Below are 16,881 nucleotides of genomic sequence, written 5' to 3' on the forward strand. Positions count from 1 at the left end.
CACACACACACACACACACACACACACACACACACACACACACACACAAACTATGCAGCGTTTCCACATTCAGTGGAAATGTTAAACATATCTGGTTAACTTCATGAACTTTAATTAAATCTAATTAAAAGCAGCAGCTGCAGTTTGTGTCACAGGAAGAGTTTTAACAACAGTTTAAACTTCTTTCCCTAAATTCTAACTCACTCACTCAGAGTCACCAAAATCATATGAACTTTGATTCTTCTAAAAACAAGTTCATTAAAACTCAGGTTTCACAAAACTGACAGAAAAATCATTTTAAACTAGAAACAGATCAAAGCTTCTCGTTTTCAGCAGCAGGCTGGTCACACAAAGATTATTAAAACTCAACAAACATAAAAATCTCACTGAAACAAAACAAAAGTGACTCACTTTGTGAGTTTTTCTGTCATTAAATGTCATTAAATGTCCTTAAATGAATGTGTGTTGACGTCAGTACAGTTTCAGTATCAGGTGTTTGAAACATCAATAAATCAAAGATGAACGTCAGACTGCAGGGTGATCTTTGTGCAACCAGCCCACCTCAGCTCAGAAGACCTTCAGCAGAGCTGTGGTTTCTGTACAACCGGCAGAGTTCTGGATCAGACACTTGTACTCCCCAGCATCACTCTGGCTCACGTTGGTAATGAGCAGATTAAAATGACCAGCACTTTTCTCCTGGATGATACATCGACTGTCTGTGACGGGCTCTCCGTCCTTGTACCACTGCGCAGTGGGGTTGGGCTTCCCGTTGAACAAACACTGCAGCATGACGGGCGTGCCCGCTGCTGCCGTTAGGTTGTTTAAGGGGATGACACATTTAGGGGACATTTCAGTTACCTGGAAGTGGAAGCTACACATCTCAGAGGATTTTCCTTTAAACTCTATCTTTTCATCCTTTGCTGGCTCAGCAAAAACATCAAAGTTGATGCTGACGTATTTCTCCCCCTGTTGGCTCGTTTGGTTATCGGTGTTGGCCACCAGCCGGACCGCTCGCTGAGACTCATCAGCCTCCTGCTCAAACTCAAACTCCAGCTCAATTTCTGACACCTGTTCACCATCAAACGAGGTGTTACCAACCATCAGGTCAAACTTCTGCGGCTGGACTTTAGCGCTTCCTAGAGACACGGCGGTCAGCTCCCTGCCCCTGGTCTTCCCTGAGAACTGCTTGGCACTCAGAACCACCAGGGAGGCTCTACACAGAGTCTCTCCAACCAGGTTGATGGCCCTGCAGGTATAAACCCCACTGTCCTGTGTGGAAACTTTACAGATCTTCAGGAAGTGGGTATCTCCGTCAGAGGAGTGAAGGTATTTCTTTGTGTTGTGTGGAATCTTTTTGTCACCTTTGAACCAGGACACAATGGGAGAAGGAATTCCCATCAGAGAGCACTCAAACATGACAGTGGTACCCTCGGGGGTTTCCATGTCACAGATGGGATTGATGAACCTGGGAGGCATCTCTGTGACCTCAAAAGCTATTTTCAAATCATCATGTTCCTGGGTGACAAAGTCCACAGTGCCCTCCTCGTAAATACTGGGGAGTACATCCAAAGAAATGACCATGCTCTTATTGTCGGCCGTGTACTCGGGAATGGTCACGATCTTAACCTGTTTCTCAAACTCCTTCACCTCGTTTTCATCCAGTTCTACCTCAAGCAGAATCTCCTGAGGGGATGGAGAACGAGAAGAGTCATTCTCCTCCACATCAAACTCCATCACGTGCTGATGGGTGACAGCAGGGGGCGCCGGCATGAACCTCACCTCCTGCGATACCACCACCACCAGAGCAACACTTCTGGCTTCTCCAACATAGTTCACAGCCTCACAGATATATTCGCCCTGATCAGCCTTAGTGACACTGTGGATGGTTAGAGAGATGTTATCACCATCTCTCTCCATTTTAATACGGTCGTCTGCCACCAGTTCAGTTTTATTGAGAAACCACCTAACCTCAGGGGAAGGCAGGCCAAAAACCTCAGCATAGAAGCTCAGAGAGTCATTTTCAAACACTCTTTTCTTAATGAGAGGTTTGAGGAAAGCTGGAGGTATTCCCTGGACTTTTTCCTGAAGGGTGGCCAGCCCCAARGACCCTTTGCCTGGAGTGAGGAATCTATCTTCATCCAAGTTTACTTCTGATGGATCAGTTCTAAAGCCTTCATCAGCAGGAGAGCTCAAGAAGTGAACAGGTGAGAAGAACTTCTCACTGGARTCTCCCGTGGAGGGTCTCTTACGCTCCGCAGAGGAGAAGGGAAACTCTTCAGGTGTCTTAAACCCACCAGGTGAGTCAGAACCTGAAATGTGAAAAGATGGAGGAGATTTCAGAGTGTGGAGGGACTCTGCAATGGGCTGCGAGACCTCCGTGGAGGAGCCTGGGGTGTAAAACCTCTCAGCTGGCTCAGGTATCTCCTCACTCATAGTGCTGCCAATCTCTATGGACATCTCAGACTCGGGGGACAGAGGTCTACCCCAGTCTGTTGGAGGGTTGTAGTAGCTGTAGACAGCTCCGAACGTCACCTCCTCTTCCTCCATTGAGCCGACAGCTGCTGCCATGGCACCTTCTAAACTGTCTTCTTTCTGTTCCTGTCCAACTGGAACATCTAAATTGGGCTTAACAGTCAATGGTTCAGGTTTTGGTTTTCCAGGGACTTGAATCTTTTCTAATTTTCTTTCAGCTCTAGCTGCTTTTCCTATCAGAGTCTCCTTTGTGACACTGACCAAACCTCTGCTGTCCACTGACGGCTCTGAAACTGAGATCAGGTCTTTACMTACAACTTCAGCTTCCTCTGAAACAAAAGTCTCCTCTAACCCTTTGACCCCCTCATCAATGAAGGGTTCAGCTTCTGCTAACATTTCCACAACATCTGTTCCAACAAGTCGTTCATCTTCAGCTGAAGGTCCATAAATCCTTTCATCTCCTCCAGCATCTTCAGCAGAAGCTGTGGTTCTGACCAAATATTTCACTAGGGGGGCTTTTTCAGACCTGAAAGGAATGAAGCTGCTGGTTCTGTCCAACGTCCTGACCATTTCTTCCTTCTCTGTTTTCATTTCACCATGCCTTATCTGTTCATGGACACCAGCAGGTGTAACCTTCATCACTGACTCTTCAACTTCCTCTACAAACTGCTTCACTGCGTCATGGCTTCCTGTTGGGACCTGGTCAAAACCAGGGGGCTCAGAGGGCTCAGAAACAGCTGGTTCTGGGGCTTTAGGAAAATGTGGATTTCCTTTTGGAACAAGTTCATCACTGTGTGTTTTATGCTTCTTCTCAGAAGTGAGTCCAACTCTCTCTTCTTGTTGGTCAAAGGACATCGCCACAGGAGGTATGAACTCCTCTGGGAACTCTGTTTCCTCCAGTTGATCTTCAAGACAGGGAGGTGTCATTAAAGCACCTGGTGAATCTGACTCAAAGGCCTGTTTAATCTGAGACACTTTAATCACAGCAGCAGAACCCTGAAGACCACATCCTGATAGAGTCGGAGGCTCTGCAGATAGACCAGGTCTGGTCTTTGGGGCAGTGACAGCTACGGCTGAAGGAAATTTATCTTCTGTAGAAGAGAAGACAGGTTTAAGCACAGCGGCAGGTTTCAGTACGTCCTCAGGTAATCCAACAAGAGGGGCACCCACTCTTCCAGAAGAAAAAAGACTCTTTGAAAACTGCACAGGTCCTGCTAGATCCAAGGACACATGGGACATGCTGGTCACCTCCCCGAGTTTATTTGTAGCTATACATTTGTAGACTCCAGCATCAGTGTGGGTAACACTGCTAACATATAGCCTGTATGACTTCTCACTCACCTCAGCTCTGTATTTCCCAGCTGTGACATCAAGACAAGCATTGTTAAAGTACCATGTGACTTCAGGGGCAGGTTCACCGGAGATAACGCACTCCATGAGAGCAGTGCTGCCCTCAGAACAGCTGACATTCTCCAACTCAGTCACCACACAAGGAGCTTCTCCAACCACATCAAAGGAGAAGGTAAACTTGTGTTTAAAAGTCTGAGAAGCTCCCTCATCACTGAGAACCTCTGAAGTTTTCTCTGGGAGAGGCTGAGGCTGGTGCTCGCTGCTTTCCTCCAACATCTCTGGGAGAGGAGTAGCAGCTGTGATTCTGATTTCTACTGGGGAGGCGGCGAAGGATTCATCTGAGCACCGGCGTTTGTGGATCACAGTCTGAGGAACTTGAAGCGTTGCCATTCCTGAATCCATGTAGGTCTGCAGTTCTTCCTCGATCAGACTCTCTTCACGTTTGTCAGGCTCTTCTGTAACGAACACTTCCTGAGTGATGTCCGCTTGTCTCAACCCCTTTCTGTCTGAAATCTGAAGCGTGGCACTGCAGATGGATTCACCGTGATTATTGGTTATGATGCAGTCATATGTCCCCTCATGGTCAGTCGTTGGATAGAAAACAGTCAGCTTGGACGTGTTAGACCTGTTTGTGATATCATAGTCAGGGTGGTGGGCTACTGGGTGTCCATTTTTGAGCCAGTTAACGGTGGGCAGAGGATCCCCTTGGAACTGGCACATGAATTCTGACATCTCACCAACTTTTACTTTGAGTGAAGGGATTTCTTTCAAAAACTTTGGAGGGGATCCTGAAGAACTGGTCTCTTCTTTTCCCACGCTCTGAGATTCTGTAGGTTTGGCTTGTTCTTGTTGTTGTTTGGAGCTTCCCCCACTTGTTGCTCCTCCTCCTCTTAATATTTTGAACTCTTCGCCTCTTCCTGCAGCTGACAAACCTTTCTGTTGTCTCCAGTCACTGCTCCCTCTGCTAGTCCCTATCTCCTCTTTAATCCCTCTCCTGTTTCTCACATCTGTCTGGAAGCGCTGGTGGTTTAATTTATCAACAGTCAGTGCAGACTCCTCTCTGCTCAGCCTCCTCTCAGCCTGTCCTCCCACATCACCTGGTGGATGTGAAGCTTTCACAGAAGCAACAGGTGCAGCTACATCCGAAGATAAAGTAGGACCTAATGCAGGACTGGTTGGTATAAAAGACGACTCTTGAACAGATGGTTTAAACCGGGCAGCTTGTTGACCAGGTTTTGTACTTTGAAGAGTTCCATCAGCAGGAGAACCATGTTGTGCCAGATCAGCAAATGGAAGAACCTGGGACTCAAATCCAGGACTGGACTGTTTGATCTGATTATCCAAAGCCCACTCTGACTCCAGCTCTGGTTCAACAACATCTTGCTGCCATTTCAGGATGCGCTGAGCCATGGCTTCTTCCTCGCTTACAAAGTACTCGCTGTCTGTCTGCAGCCTGGTCTCTCTGCCTTCTGTCAGCAGCTCCTCGGCTGGTGGCCACTGCGGGACTTCACCTGCCTGATCCCGGAAAGCAGCTGGAACTGAGGTGGTCAGCAGCACCTCCTCCTCTGTGGTTTTTCTGGGAGAAATGTCTCTTTTGTGTTCTGGAACGTTTCTTCTGACATCGGGGGTCACCTCTGTCTGGAACTGAGGATAACCCTCAGCCCAGTCTGACTCTACTTGTACAGACTGTTGCTCCATCAGAACATCCTGCTGCCATTTCATTATTCTCTGAGTCAAGGCCTCCTCTTCACTAACACACTTCTCACTTTCCAGCTCCGAGAGGTTCTCCCTGGAAAGCTGGAGGTCTCGTTCTTCTTTTGACTTCTCAAACAACTTCCTCTCTGCTCTGACTTTTCTTTTAGGTGACTGACCTTCTGCTCCCTTTGCTCCGACTTGTATTTTGGGAGATTTTTGTGCTGACTCAGCTGGAACCGCTGCTTCTTGTTCTCTTGTCTGAGCTTTCTGTTTGATTTCAGGCAAAGAGACAGAGGTCCCCTTTGCCACAAGTCCTCCCTTCTCTACCACCTCYTGTTGAGAGTACAGGTTCTTCATGCTGGATGGTTTTTGGAAAGATGGAAGGATGGCCTCACATTCCTGAGCTGCTCTTTTCTTCACAACGTCTTGATAGGTATAAATGTGTTCCTCAGGCTCCATCAACCCAGAGTCTGGTGTCCTCACCTTCATAATGGATGGTTTTTGGAMAGATGGGTGCATAGTGTCACTTCCCTGAGCTGATCTTTTATTCAGAAATTCCTGCTGGATGTAAATGTGCTCTTCTGGGTTTATGTACTCAGTGTCAGGCATCCTGGAAGATTTCTGGAAAGGGGATGGGATGGTCCCACTTTCCTCAGCTGATCTTTGCTTCAAGACTTCTTGTTGAGTGTACAGGTGTTCCTCAGGCTCCATCAAACCAATGTCCTGCATCCTTGTCTTTATGGTGGATGGTTTCTGGAAAGATGGAAGGATGGCCTCACGTTCCTGAGCTGATCTTTTCTTTACAACATCTTGATGGCTATAAATGTGTTCCTCAGGCTCCATTAACCCAGTGTCTGGTGTCCTCGCCTTCATAATGGATGGTTTTTGGAAAGCAGAAGGGATGGCCTCACCCTCCTCAGCTGATCTTTGCTTCACAATATCTTGATGGATATAAATGTGTTCCTCAGGCTCCATCAACCCAGTGCCTGGTGTCTTCGCCTTCATAATGGATGGTTTTTGGAAAGATGGGTGCATRGTGTCACTTCCCTGAGCTGATCTTTTATTCAGAAATTCCTGCTGGATGTAAATGTGCTCTTCTGGGTTTATGTACTCAGTGTCAGGCATCCTGGAAGATTTCTGGAAAGGGGATGGGATGGTCCCACTTTCCTCAGCTGATCTTTGCTTCAAGACTTCTTGTTGAGTGTACAGGTGTTCCTCAGGCTCCATCAAACCAATGTCCTGCATCCTTGTCTTTATGGTGGATGGTTTCTGGAAAGATGGAAGGATGGCCTCACGTTCCTGAGCTGATCTTTTCTTTACAACATCTTGATGGCTATAAATGTGTTCCTCAGGCTCCATTAACCCAGTGTCTGGTGTCCTCGCTGACATGTGCATGCCTTGCTGCCATTTTCTGATTCTCAAAGCGAGCAGCTTCTCCTCACATTCCATCCTGTCAGCCTCCAAGCTCTGCTCATACTGAGCCCTCAAGGTCTCATCTGGTTTTTCAGCTGCTTCTACATCAGTGGAGGCGGACTTCTCCATGACCACTCCTCCAGTTTGTAATTTAGAGAACTTTGATGTTTCAGCCTCAGGATCAAGAATCTTTGTTTTTGTAGTGGATGTTCTTTGGAAAGAGGGCTGCATGATATCTCTAGTTTCAGCTGATCTTCTCTGTACAACATCCTGCTGGCTATAAATGTGCTCCTCRGGCTCCACGTACCCAGTTTCCAACGCTTTCACCTTTTTGGTGCATGGCTTTGGAAAAGAGGTGGGCTTGGTCATACTTTCCATGGCAGATCTTTTCTCCTCCATCTCCTGCTGGGGGTAGGTGTGTGCTGTGGGCTCTAGGTACTCTGTCTCGGTTGGCACTGGAACATCAGTTTCTGGGTGGAACATCTCTTCCTCTGACATCCTGTTGCCTTGCTGCCACTTCCTGATCCTCAGAGCAAGGAGTTTGTCTTCACATTCCTTTCGCTCATCCTCCAGGCTCCTCTGGTACTGAGCTCTGAGAGATTCCTCAGAACCTTCAGCTGTTTCTGAGCCTACGGGTCGACCCGCTTCAGAGAGGTGTGATGCTGCCTCTCTGCCTTCTGCACCTTCAGAATAAAGGATCTCTTTGTAACTCAGCTCAGCCTCAGCTCTGTGATGTTCACTGCCCTTCGGCTCAAATCTACCATCTGACTGATAACCAGCAGCTTTATTGTCCTCCAGAGTCTCSGCTGACTTCCTGTCTTCCTGAGACACCATGGTGTCCACCAGCTCTCCTCTCATGATCTGAATGGCCCTGGTTCTGGACTGGGGCTCAAACGAGTGTCTGGCTCGAGGGTGAGATGGTTCTCTGCCTGTTTTTTTCTCCCCCTGATTGAAGGGTCGATTGAACTGCTGGACATCAGGCAGAGAGGCAGGTTTGACTCTCAGCCTCTCTACATATTCTGCGTAACTCGACTCACTGGTGACTGATTCCAGCTCAAACTCAGATGAAGACATGGTGGAGATAGAAAGCCTCTTTTTCTGTTTCACAGCTTTCTGCAGAGTGGTAAGCTTTGCTCTCACCTCGTTGTGGAGGCTCTCAGTGTCACTGAACCTGTCGCTGTACCTGTCGCTGCACCTGTCGCTGAACTTATCACTGAACCTGGCACCGGTGCGCCGGTCGCAGTAGATATCACTGAACCTGTCGTTGAAACGCTCCGACCTGTCAAACATCGGGGGAGGGGACGGAGCGCGCTCAGAGGCGGTTTCCAAACGTTTGGATTCCTTCTCTGAGTCTTTTTCTTTCAAAGAAGCCTCAGACTTGAAGTAGACAGTACGCACCAAAGCACTCTTAGATCGAGACCTACCCTGATGGACTTTAGACATCTTATCAAACGGAGAACCCACACATCTGAGGTCCACTCTGATCTTCCTCTCCTTCCTCTCCTCTGCCAAGCTGTCTACACTCTCGTGGGCTTTGGCCGAGCGCCGGACGAAGCCCAGGTAGTTGGCCGACTGCTCCTCTCGGAGCGAGACCAACAGTGAAGCTGTGGACTCGGCAGAACCCTCCGTGTTGATGGCCATCACCTTATAACTGCCAGAGTCCCTCTCCTTGATGCTGTCAATCAGCAGACAGCTGGTGTGCACGTGCAGTTTGCTGTCAGTGCTGATCCTACGCCTGCGCTCTTTAGGGATGGATCTGTTATTATGAAACCAGAGGATTGTTGGGGGAGGACAAGCTATCAGTTTACATTTGAACTCTACCGGGTCCCCCTCCAGCACCGACTGGAACTTCAGCTTCTTGGTGAAGGACGGTTTGATGTTCTCAGTCCAGGAGCCGATGGAGGAGGTCCTGCTGGAGCAGCGGTTGGCCGACACCAGGCCGTGGTCGATGAACTCCTCGGTGTCGGAGAAAGCTCCGCGGAGCTGCCGGGTGCTAGTGAGCTCGCTGCTCCGCTCTGCAAACAGAAACAAACAGAAGAGCTCAACAACCTCTGCAGGCTCACCACAGGTGCAAAAGATGATTATTAATGGAAATATTAAAGGCATGCTGGGAGTCACAGAGCCAGAAAAAAAATTCACTCACCATATTTGTTCGAATAAACGCAAGACTTGATTCTTTTTATTAGAAACCTGCAGGAAGTTTTGATCCTTCGTCTGTGGACATTTCTTCAAAACATAAATTATTTTATTATTGGTAAAATAAAAACATGTTTCCAAGATGGGCGGCCAACATTCGCTGTCGTTTTCTTTTTGCTAAATGTTCCTTACCTGACTTGCAGACAGGAGAATAAACGCCCTTTCTAATCCTTAACAGGAAGTGAATCAACACAAGCTCTTGAAAACAGAACTTTGGTGTGAAAATTAAATAATGAAGCTGGAGAATTGGGTGAGAAGGCGTTTATTCGAACTAATATAGTTTTACTGGTGTTATTTTGAAAGCAAACCACAGGAACCACATCCCACTATCTGCAAGCCAGGCCAGGACATGTTCTGTCAGGCTCAGACCTCCATATCTTTTAAAGGGCATTTCAACTTTTTTAAGGAGCTTTAAAAGATACACATCCTGCGCCTTTCCTCCGAAAACATCAGAAGATCCTTCATGCCAACACGAACCTTTGGATGCAAAGTTTGGAATCAAAAAAACGGAACAAGCAAGTTTTCACAGTGCTCTGCTGGAGGAAACCACGGGACCCCGTCAAAATAAGAGCAGGTAGAAAGATCCCAAACAAGAAGAATTTCCCATCTGAACTCATGAACAGGACATGCAGCTGTGGAGCACCAGAGACTAGTTAAAGGGACAGTTCAACAAGTTTCTAAGCTGTAATCTGTGGAAACAGGACGACTGTAATCCAACCAGCATGCAGCAGGTTCTCCATCAGGATCTCAACCGCTTCCTCCCAGGACAGAAAACATCTCACAGCTTGGATCAGAGTCGCCTGCTGCTGACAGACTACAGTCAGACAGCTCAGAGCAGTCCGTCTGATCAAACTGTCCCTTCTCCCACCGACGCTGCTGATGGTCTCTGAACAACAGTCTGTGTGACGTGTGGAGAGCCAGGAGGCGGGCTCTTACCTTTAACTTCCTGTTCCATGGTGGCGTGGATCTGCTCCCTCACACCCGTCACTGTGGAGGGAACACAAGCTTCACGTCAGTTTCAGCTGGCTGCATGCAGTCACAACAACCAGCAACAACTAACAACAACAACTAACAACAACAACTAACAAACAACTAACAACAACAACTAACAAACAACTAAAAACCAACAGCTTTTCTTCACTCAACTGATGAATAAAACAAAGAAAAAAACACATTTGTGTTAAAAAGGATGATGAGACAAAAGATCTGAGAGGAAAAACAAGAAGATCAGCACTCCTGGAGAACAGAGGAGCACACAGGCTGGAGGTGTGAGGAGGAGGAGGAGGAGGAGGGACGAGGGGGAGGGGGTTCTCGTGAGGAGGTGAAAGAGGAGTGAGGAGGGATAAAGGAGGTAAAGATCCCAGGATTGACACAGGTGATGAAGAGGATGGTGATGATGTTAGAGCTGAAGGACTGAGGGATGTCCTGATCCGTCTCCATTTCTATAAAACTGTTCCTTTTTCTATTTCTATTGTTAATTTTACATATCATTCATTTTGATATGTTTAGTTTGTGTAGATATGACCTCTAACCTGTGATATGTTTAGTTTCTGTAGATATGACCTCTAACCTGTGATATGTTTAGTTTCTGTAGATGTGACCTCTAACCTGTGATATGTTTAGTTTGTGTAGATATGACCTCTAACCTGTGATATGTTTAGTTTCTGTAGACATGACCTCTAACCTGTGATATGTTTAGTTTGTGTAGATATGACCTCTAACCTCTGAGCTGCACAACATGTTTAAAACTCTGTTCATGATTGAAAACAACACAAAGCTGTTTCTCTTCGTTCTGTTTTCTCTGCTCAGGTCTGATCCTTCCTGCTGTCAGGAGTTTCTACATGTTTAATCTGATCAGCTGTTCGGGTCGGGACATCCCCTCAGAGGTACAGAGACCCTGCAGGCTGGGACAGAACATGTCCAGGTGTTACCTCCTCCTCCTCCTCCTCCTCCTCCTCCTGTGGTCACGGTGAGCGTGGCTGAGCACGCCTCCTCCCCGGCGGTGTTGGTGGCCCTGCAGGTGTACTGTCCTGCATGCTCACAGAAAGCGTCCACTATGATGAGCGTTGCAACGTTTGTCTCCTCGTCCAGGTGGAACACCACGTTCTTGGTGGGCCGGACCGGCTGCCGGTCGTGGAACCAGCTAATGTGTGGCCTCGGCGTGCCGGAAACACGTGCATAAAAGCGTGCCACCTCCCCATGTTCCACCGTGCAGCCTGTGATTGGCTGGATGAAGATGGGCTTTTGGCCCACAGAGGCTCTCTTTGTGGCGGCAGAGCCATAACTCTGAGGCTCAGCAGGACCCACCACTGCCTGAGTCCCCCCTGAAAGAAGCAGGTCATGGTTTTATTCCACTTAGGGTCAGGGTCAGACCTGAAGACAGGACCTGTCCTCTGAGGGACAGGGGGATTACTGGATCAGATCTAAACGTCCTCTGCTCCTCAGATCTACATGTTTTACATCCTCTTATTGAGTCACTTAAAAACAACAAACTGCTGAAAACTCAGGTTCACTGCATGACACAGAAACACAATACCCAGAATGCACTGCAGCAAACAGCTCACCCCATCAAACTGGGTCCAACAGGACAAACCCAGCAGCTGATCTACAACAGAACAGAACCAGGACGCTGCAGAAGCTGATGGTTCTGCAGGATCCAAACTCACCGTCCAGACTGAGGGTGGCAGAGCAGGACACTCTGCCGGCGCTGTTGGAGGCCACGCACATGTATTCTCCTTCATCCTCAGGATAAACTCTGGAGATCTCCAGCTGACAGCTGTCATCAAACTGAGACATCCTGAAGAAGTCCGACTGCTTGATCTCCTTCTCCTTGTGGAACCAGCTGATCTTCACATCTGGACCAGAACAAGAAGGACAGATGAAGCTCAGTCTGGACCGGGTCCTGATGCTCAGATAGAAAACCCTTTCCTGACTGATCTACAGCAGTGTGAGATGTGGGTCTTTAAGCCACGCCCACCAGACTTTAAGCCACGCCCACTCATCTCATGACACGTTCAGGAACGTCTGACGGCACCAACCTGGTCAGGGTCAGGGTTAGGTTAGGGTTAACCTAACCTGTCGCTCTGCTAAATAAAACAACGTTTCCTCACCGTCTCCACGGACTCTGCACAGGAAGTGAGCCGAGTCCCCTTCGTGGGCCGAGGTGTCCACAGTGGGTGTGACGATGACGGGGGGACAGATGGGGGCAGCTGTATCTGGAGAGACCACCTCAGAGACTGTGGCACACAGAGACCAGGATCAGAATGAGCCCCGCCCCCACCACGGTCCCGCAGGCGGGCGTTCTCTTACCTTCCACGTTGAGCGTGGCGGTGCTGGTGGCMGTGCCGTAGTCGTTCTTGGCCTCGCAGTTGTAGACGGCGGCGTCCTCGGGGAAGACCTCGATCAGCAGCAGGGTGTGCTCGGTGCCGTCGTGCAGGAACTTGCACTTGAAGCCCGGCGACAGAGCCTGGGAGTTCTTGTACCAGTTGACCTGCGGTGGGGGCACGCCGCTCACCTGCACGGAGAAGCGCGCCGGCTTCCCGGCCTCCACAGACTGGGGCTCCATGTGGTGCAGGATCTGAGGAGGCTCCGGGACTGAAAGGACAGGACAGGTTTTCAAAGACTCGTCTCCACTGGTCCACCTGAAGGCCGCCCTGTTGGACTTACTGTTGACCCGAAGGTTCATGGTGCTCCGGTTCTTGCCGGCGATGAAGGTGTACTCCCCGGCGTCGCTCCGGTACGTCTCAGAGATGGTGAGGCGGTGCAGCTTCCTGATGGACACGTAGCTGAACCTCTCCTCCAGAGAGAACTGGATCTCCACGCCGTTCCTCAGCCAGCGAGCCTCCACGTCGTCTTCGTTCACCTCGAACTCAAAGGTGGCTCTGTGTTTCTCCAGAACCTGAGAGAGAGGAGGGGGGTGCTCACTTCACATGCARGGCTTTGTTCTGGAAAAGCTGAATCTAAACCTGACTCACTGTGATCTCTCGCTCGGCAGGTTCTGAGATCCGGATGTCGCGGCCCTCCACAGTCAGGTGGGCCTTGGAGACACTGGATCCGGCCACCACAGAATATTCTCCAGCATCAGACATCCGGACCGTCTGGATCATCAGGCGATGAACGTACTTCTCTGCAGTCACCACGTACCTGTGAAGACAGCACACAAGACGACGTCCAGCTGAGACCTTTGGAAACATCTGTTAGTGTCGAAGGGGGCGGGGCTTTAGTCACACACCTGTCCTCAGACAGGTCCAGCTCCTGGTTGTCCTTCATCCACATCACCTGGATGTTGGGCTCAGAAACTTCACACTCAAACACGACCTTCTTCTTCTCTGTGATCTTTATGTCTTTGATCTTCTTGGTGAACTCGATGACTCGAGCTGTCAGAAACAACGAGCCATGAGAACACCTTCTGAATCCAAAGACGTTTCATTTCCTGCTGTGACCGAAACACTCCCTTACCTTCAACAAACAGGTTAGCAGCTGTGGCGGCGGAGCCGGCCACAAACTGGTACTCCCCTCCGTCTCCAAAGTGCACGTTTCGAATGGTGAGCGAGTGCGTGAGCTGCCGGCTGCGGACCTGGCACCGCTCAGAGGATTTCACCTCCACGCCGTTCTTCAGCCACTTGTAGGTGATGCCCTCGTAGTTGACGGTGACCTCGAAGGTGATGGTGTCTCTCTCCTGAGCGTTCAGGTCATCCAGCATGGAGGTGATGAGCACAGCTGCAGAAAAAGGAGACATTCTTTCAGAGACGTTCCCGTTGATGAGCGCAGATCATCGACTGGAGCTTACGGTTGACGGTGAGCGTGGCGGACACGCGGTCGTTCCCRCAGATGAAGGTGTACTCTGCAGAGTCCTCCCTGCTGGTGTTCATGATCTTCAGCTGGTGCAGTTTCCCCTGGACCACGATCCTGAACTTCTCGCTCATCTCGATCTCCACGCCGTCCTTCAGCCAGGTGGACGGCACGTTGAAGTGGGAAACTTCACACTCGAACGTGGCCACCTGGGTTTCTGGGACCTCCACGCTCTTCAGGGGTTTGGTGACTCTCAGAGCTGCAGGCAGCAGAAAACTGACATTTAATTCTCTAGAGATGTCTTTTCATCAGTAATATAGAAAAGTTATTAATCAGAACACTTCGACATTTGAAACACTTGGAAGAAATTTGAACTAGAATAAAGAAATATTTATTGTGTCGTTTGAATCATTTAGTATAAAAACAGAAAGATTGAAATTAATTTTAAGTGGAATATTTGACTGTCAGTCATTTATAATTGTTGTAAAAATAACTTTTAGAAGGTTAACTCCTGATTTCAGCTGCTGGTTCTGTTGTGGCTCACCAGTGATGGTTCTGATGGGTCCACTCATCTGACAGGATTGGTTGTGCTTTGATTAATTATGGGTTTTGTTTGGTTGATGGTTAAAAAACAAGTCTTTAATCTGAGATTCTGACACAGTTTTATAGAACCTCTTTAGTTCTGTTCGGTCCCTCAGACTGTGTCTCGTCAGGATGAAACACATCTGCACCGGCTTCCTGTTCTTTTAGGATCCAGTTCTGGACTGTACGAGACCTCGGCTCGGTTCGTGTTACAACAAAAACGCTGTAAAACCTCCGTCACACCACTAGATGGCAGAAAAATCACAACGTTTCAAACTGTAGAGAAAAAATCTTTTTCAGTTTGAATGATTCTCCTGATTTTTCTCTCAGTTGTGAAACATTTTAACAGTTAAAGGAAGAGAAAATAAAAACTGTTTGTTTTTAGGTTTCATGACACAAACAGTTTTGGTTTCTGAGAGGCCTTTGGTCCAAACGGATCCACCAGAAACTCTCATTATTAATTCTGCACTGGAAATCGTTAATAAAAAGTCAAACTCAGTTTGTGTGGACAGGAGGAACAAACAGCAGGAACTGGCACTGCAGCCAGAGTCCACCAACCAGATCCAGACTCAGAACCAGATCCAGATCCAGAGACCCCCTGACCTGTAGAACAGCCTAAATCAAACCAGCCAAACTGRTTTTGATCATTTTTTCATTGATATTAATGTAATGTTTGCAGTCTTTGATTTAAATGTTTGTTTTGATTTGATAATGTTTTTAGCAGAACTGAAAATGGACAGATTGATGATGAAATAAAACATTATTATTATTATTTTAATATTATTATTATCATAGTTATTGTTTCACTGCTTTAAATCTCTTTCTACTGGTTTGTGTTTGAGCAGATAGTTTTGGCTTTAAGTGAAAAATCAGTTTATTTTTGAATGAATTTAAAGTTTGGATTAAAGAATTTGATGTTTTTTTTCCTGTAGTTTGTTTGTTAATGAAATGATTGTGTTTATATGCCAGGTCATGTCAGCTCAGCTTGTTTTTAATTGATCTTTTAACTAAATTAAACTTTATTAATATCTTTACATTTTTTCCTGAAAGAGTTTCTTTCCTTTTTGGACCAGATTTAGTTTTATCTGAGAACTATAACTGTCTGGTTTCCACCTGCTCTTAACTAATGAACAAACGAGAAAAAAGCAGTAACTGTAGTAAATGTAATTTATTGTGAATCAGGTTGTTCATGAACACTGTGAGGTTTTCCGTATGACGGAGTCATGACGGGGTGTTGGGGTGCTGCGTACCCTCCACAGTGAGCGCGGCGCTGCACTGCAGGTGTCCCACCACGGCCGTGTACTCCCCCGCGGCGCTGCCGTCCACGTTCTGCAGGATCAGCTTGTGAGCCTTCCTCTCCGACAGAATCTTGCACTTCTCGCTGGACTTGAGCTCCACGCCGTTGAACAGCCACCTGACGGGGATGTTGTCGTGTGATAGGCTCATCTCGAAGGAGGCGGTGCCGTCCAGCAGCGATGTCACGTCTTTAATCTTCTTCACGATCTTTATAGCTGCAGAAACAAACATCAGGGAGGGAAGGGTTAACTCCAGTCAACCAGCTGCTGCAGAGCATCAACACCATGTGGACCGGACCAGACCGGGCCGGGCAGATACTCACTCTCTACGTTCAGCCGGGCGTTGGCCGACAGTTTCCCCAGTTTGAAGGAGTAAACCGTCTCGTCCTGCGTGTTGCAGTCCTTCACCTTCAGGGTCTGCACCRTTCCTTCGGAGGAGATCTCGTACTTGTCACTGTTCTGCAGTTCCAGCCCGTTCCTGATCCACTGGGATCCTTTCACGTCTGGGTGGGTCAGTTCCAGGGAGAACATGGCCTCCTGGGTCTCAGTCACAGTCTGGTTCCTCAGAGTCTTCTTGATCTTCACAGCTGCAAAGAAAACGATGACAGGATGGAGAGTCAGAGCCTGATGATGTCATACTTTATCCCAGTTACAGCCCAGGTATCTGAAACTGCTTTAATGAGCAGAGATATTAGTTATTTAAGTGAGACATACTTAAATACTTTTTAAGTATACAAGTATTTTACTTTAGATACTTAGTTTCAACTAAAGCTAATTCAACTAGACTTTTTAATGTTCTCTCATTTTGATTTAAAGACATTCTTTGGTACCACTTTACAATAAGGCTCCCCTTATGAATAGTTTATAGATAGGTTATTGATTCATCTGTAAACACTCTATATATCATTAATAAATGTTTATTATGGATTAATTAAGGACAGGAAAAGGACAAAACTGTCCGTTTTCTCACCAAATAGTGAGCCAAATCTGTTTGTGTACATATTACTAAGTTTATAACCATACTTATGTATTGGAAACACATTTTTAAAAAATAATATTGAACTATATTACTTATACATATTAACAA

The 16,881-nt window shown here is 47.6% G+C and overlaps 1 protein-coding gene across 1 annotated transcript in view; it reads right to left on the reverse strand.

Moving 5' to 3' along the window:
• Positions 1 to 16: 16 nt before the first annotated feature.
• LOC106535870 (titin) overlaps positions 17 to 16,881 on the reverse strand; it is a 38,056-nt gene continuing 21,191 nt past the window's right edge. The window contains exons 27-38 of the mRNA XM_014033006.1: positions 16,118 to 16,381; positions 15,750 to 16,010; positions 13,916 to 14,176; positions 13,585 to 13,845; positions 13,358 to 13,502; positions 13,101 to 13,269; positions 12,793 to 13,024; positions 12,436 to 12,720; positions 12,237 to 12,362; positions 11,793 to 11,981; positions 10,063 to 10,113; positions 17 to 8,945 (exon numbers count right to left, since the gene is read on the reverse strand). Of these exons, the coding sequence (XP_013888460.1) occupies positions 568 to 8,945; positions 10,063 to 10,113; positions 11,793 to 11,981; positions 12,237 to 12,362; positions 12,436 to 12,720; positions 12,793 to 13,024; positions 13,101 to 13,269; positions 13,358 to 13,502; positions 13,585 to 13,845; positions 13,916 to 14,176; positions 15,750 to 16,010; positions 16,118 to 16,381 (10,622 nt within the window). The 3' untranslated portion in view covers positions 17 to 567. The remainder of the gene's footprint in view (positions 8,946 to 10,062; positions 10,114 to 11,792; positions 11,982 to 12,236; positions 12,363 to 12,435; positions 12,721 to 12,792; positions 13,025 to 13,100; positions 13,270 to 13,357; positions 13,503 to 13,584; positions 13,846 to 13,915; positions 14,177 to 15,749; positions 16,011 to 16,117; positions 16,382 to 16,881) is intronic.

The sequence above is a fragment of the Austrofundulus limnaeus genome, unplaced genomic scaffold (genome assembly GCF_001266775.1).
Source record: "Austrofundulus limnaeus strain Quisiro unplaced genomic scaffold, Austrofundulus_limnaeus-1.0 Scaffold1597, whole genome shotgun sequence".
In the NCBI taxonomy this organism is placed as follows: domain Eukaryota; kingdom Metazoa; phylum Chordata; class Actinopteri; order Cyprinodontiformes; family Rivulidae; genus Austrofundulus; species Austrofundulus limnaeus.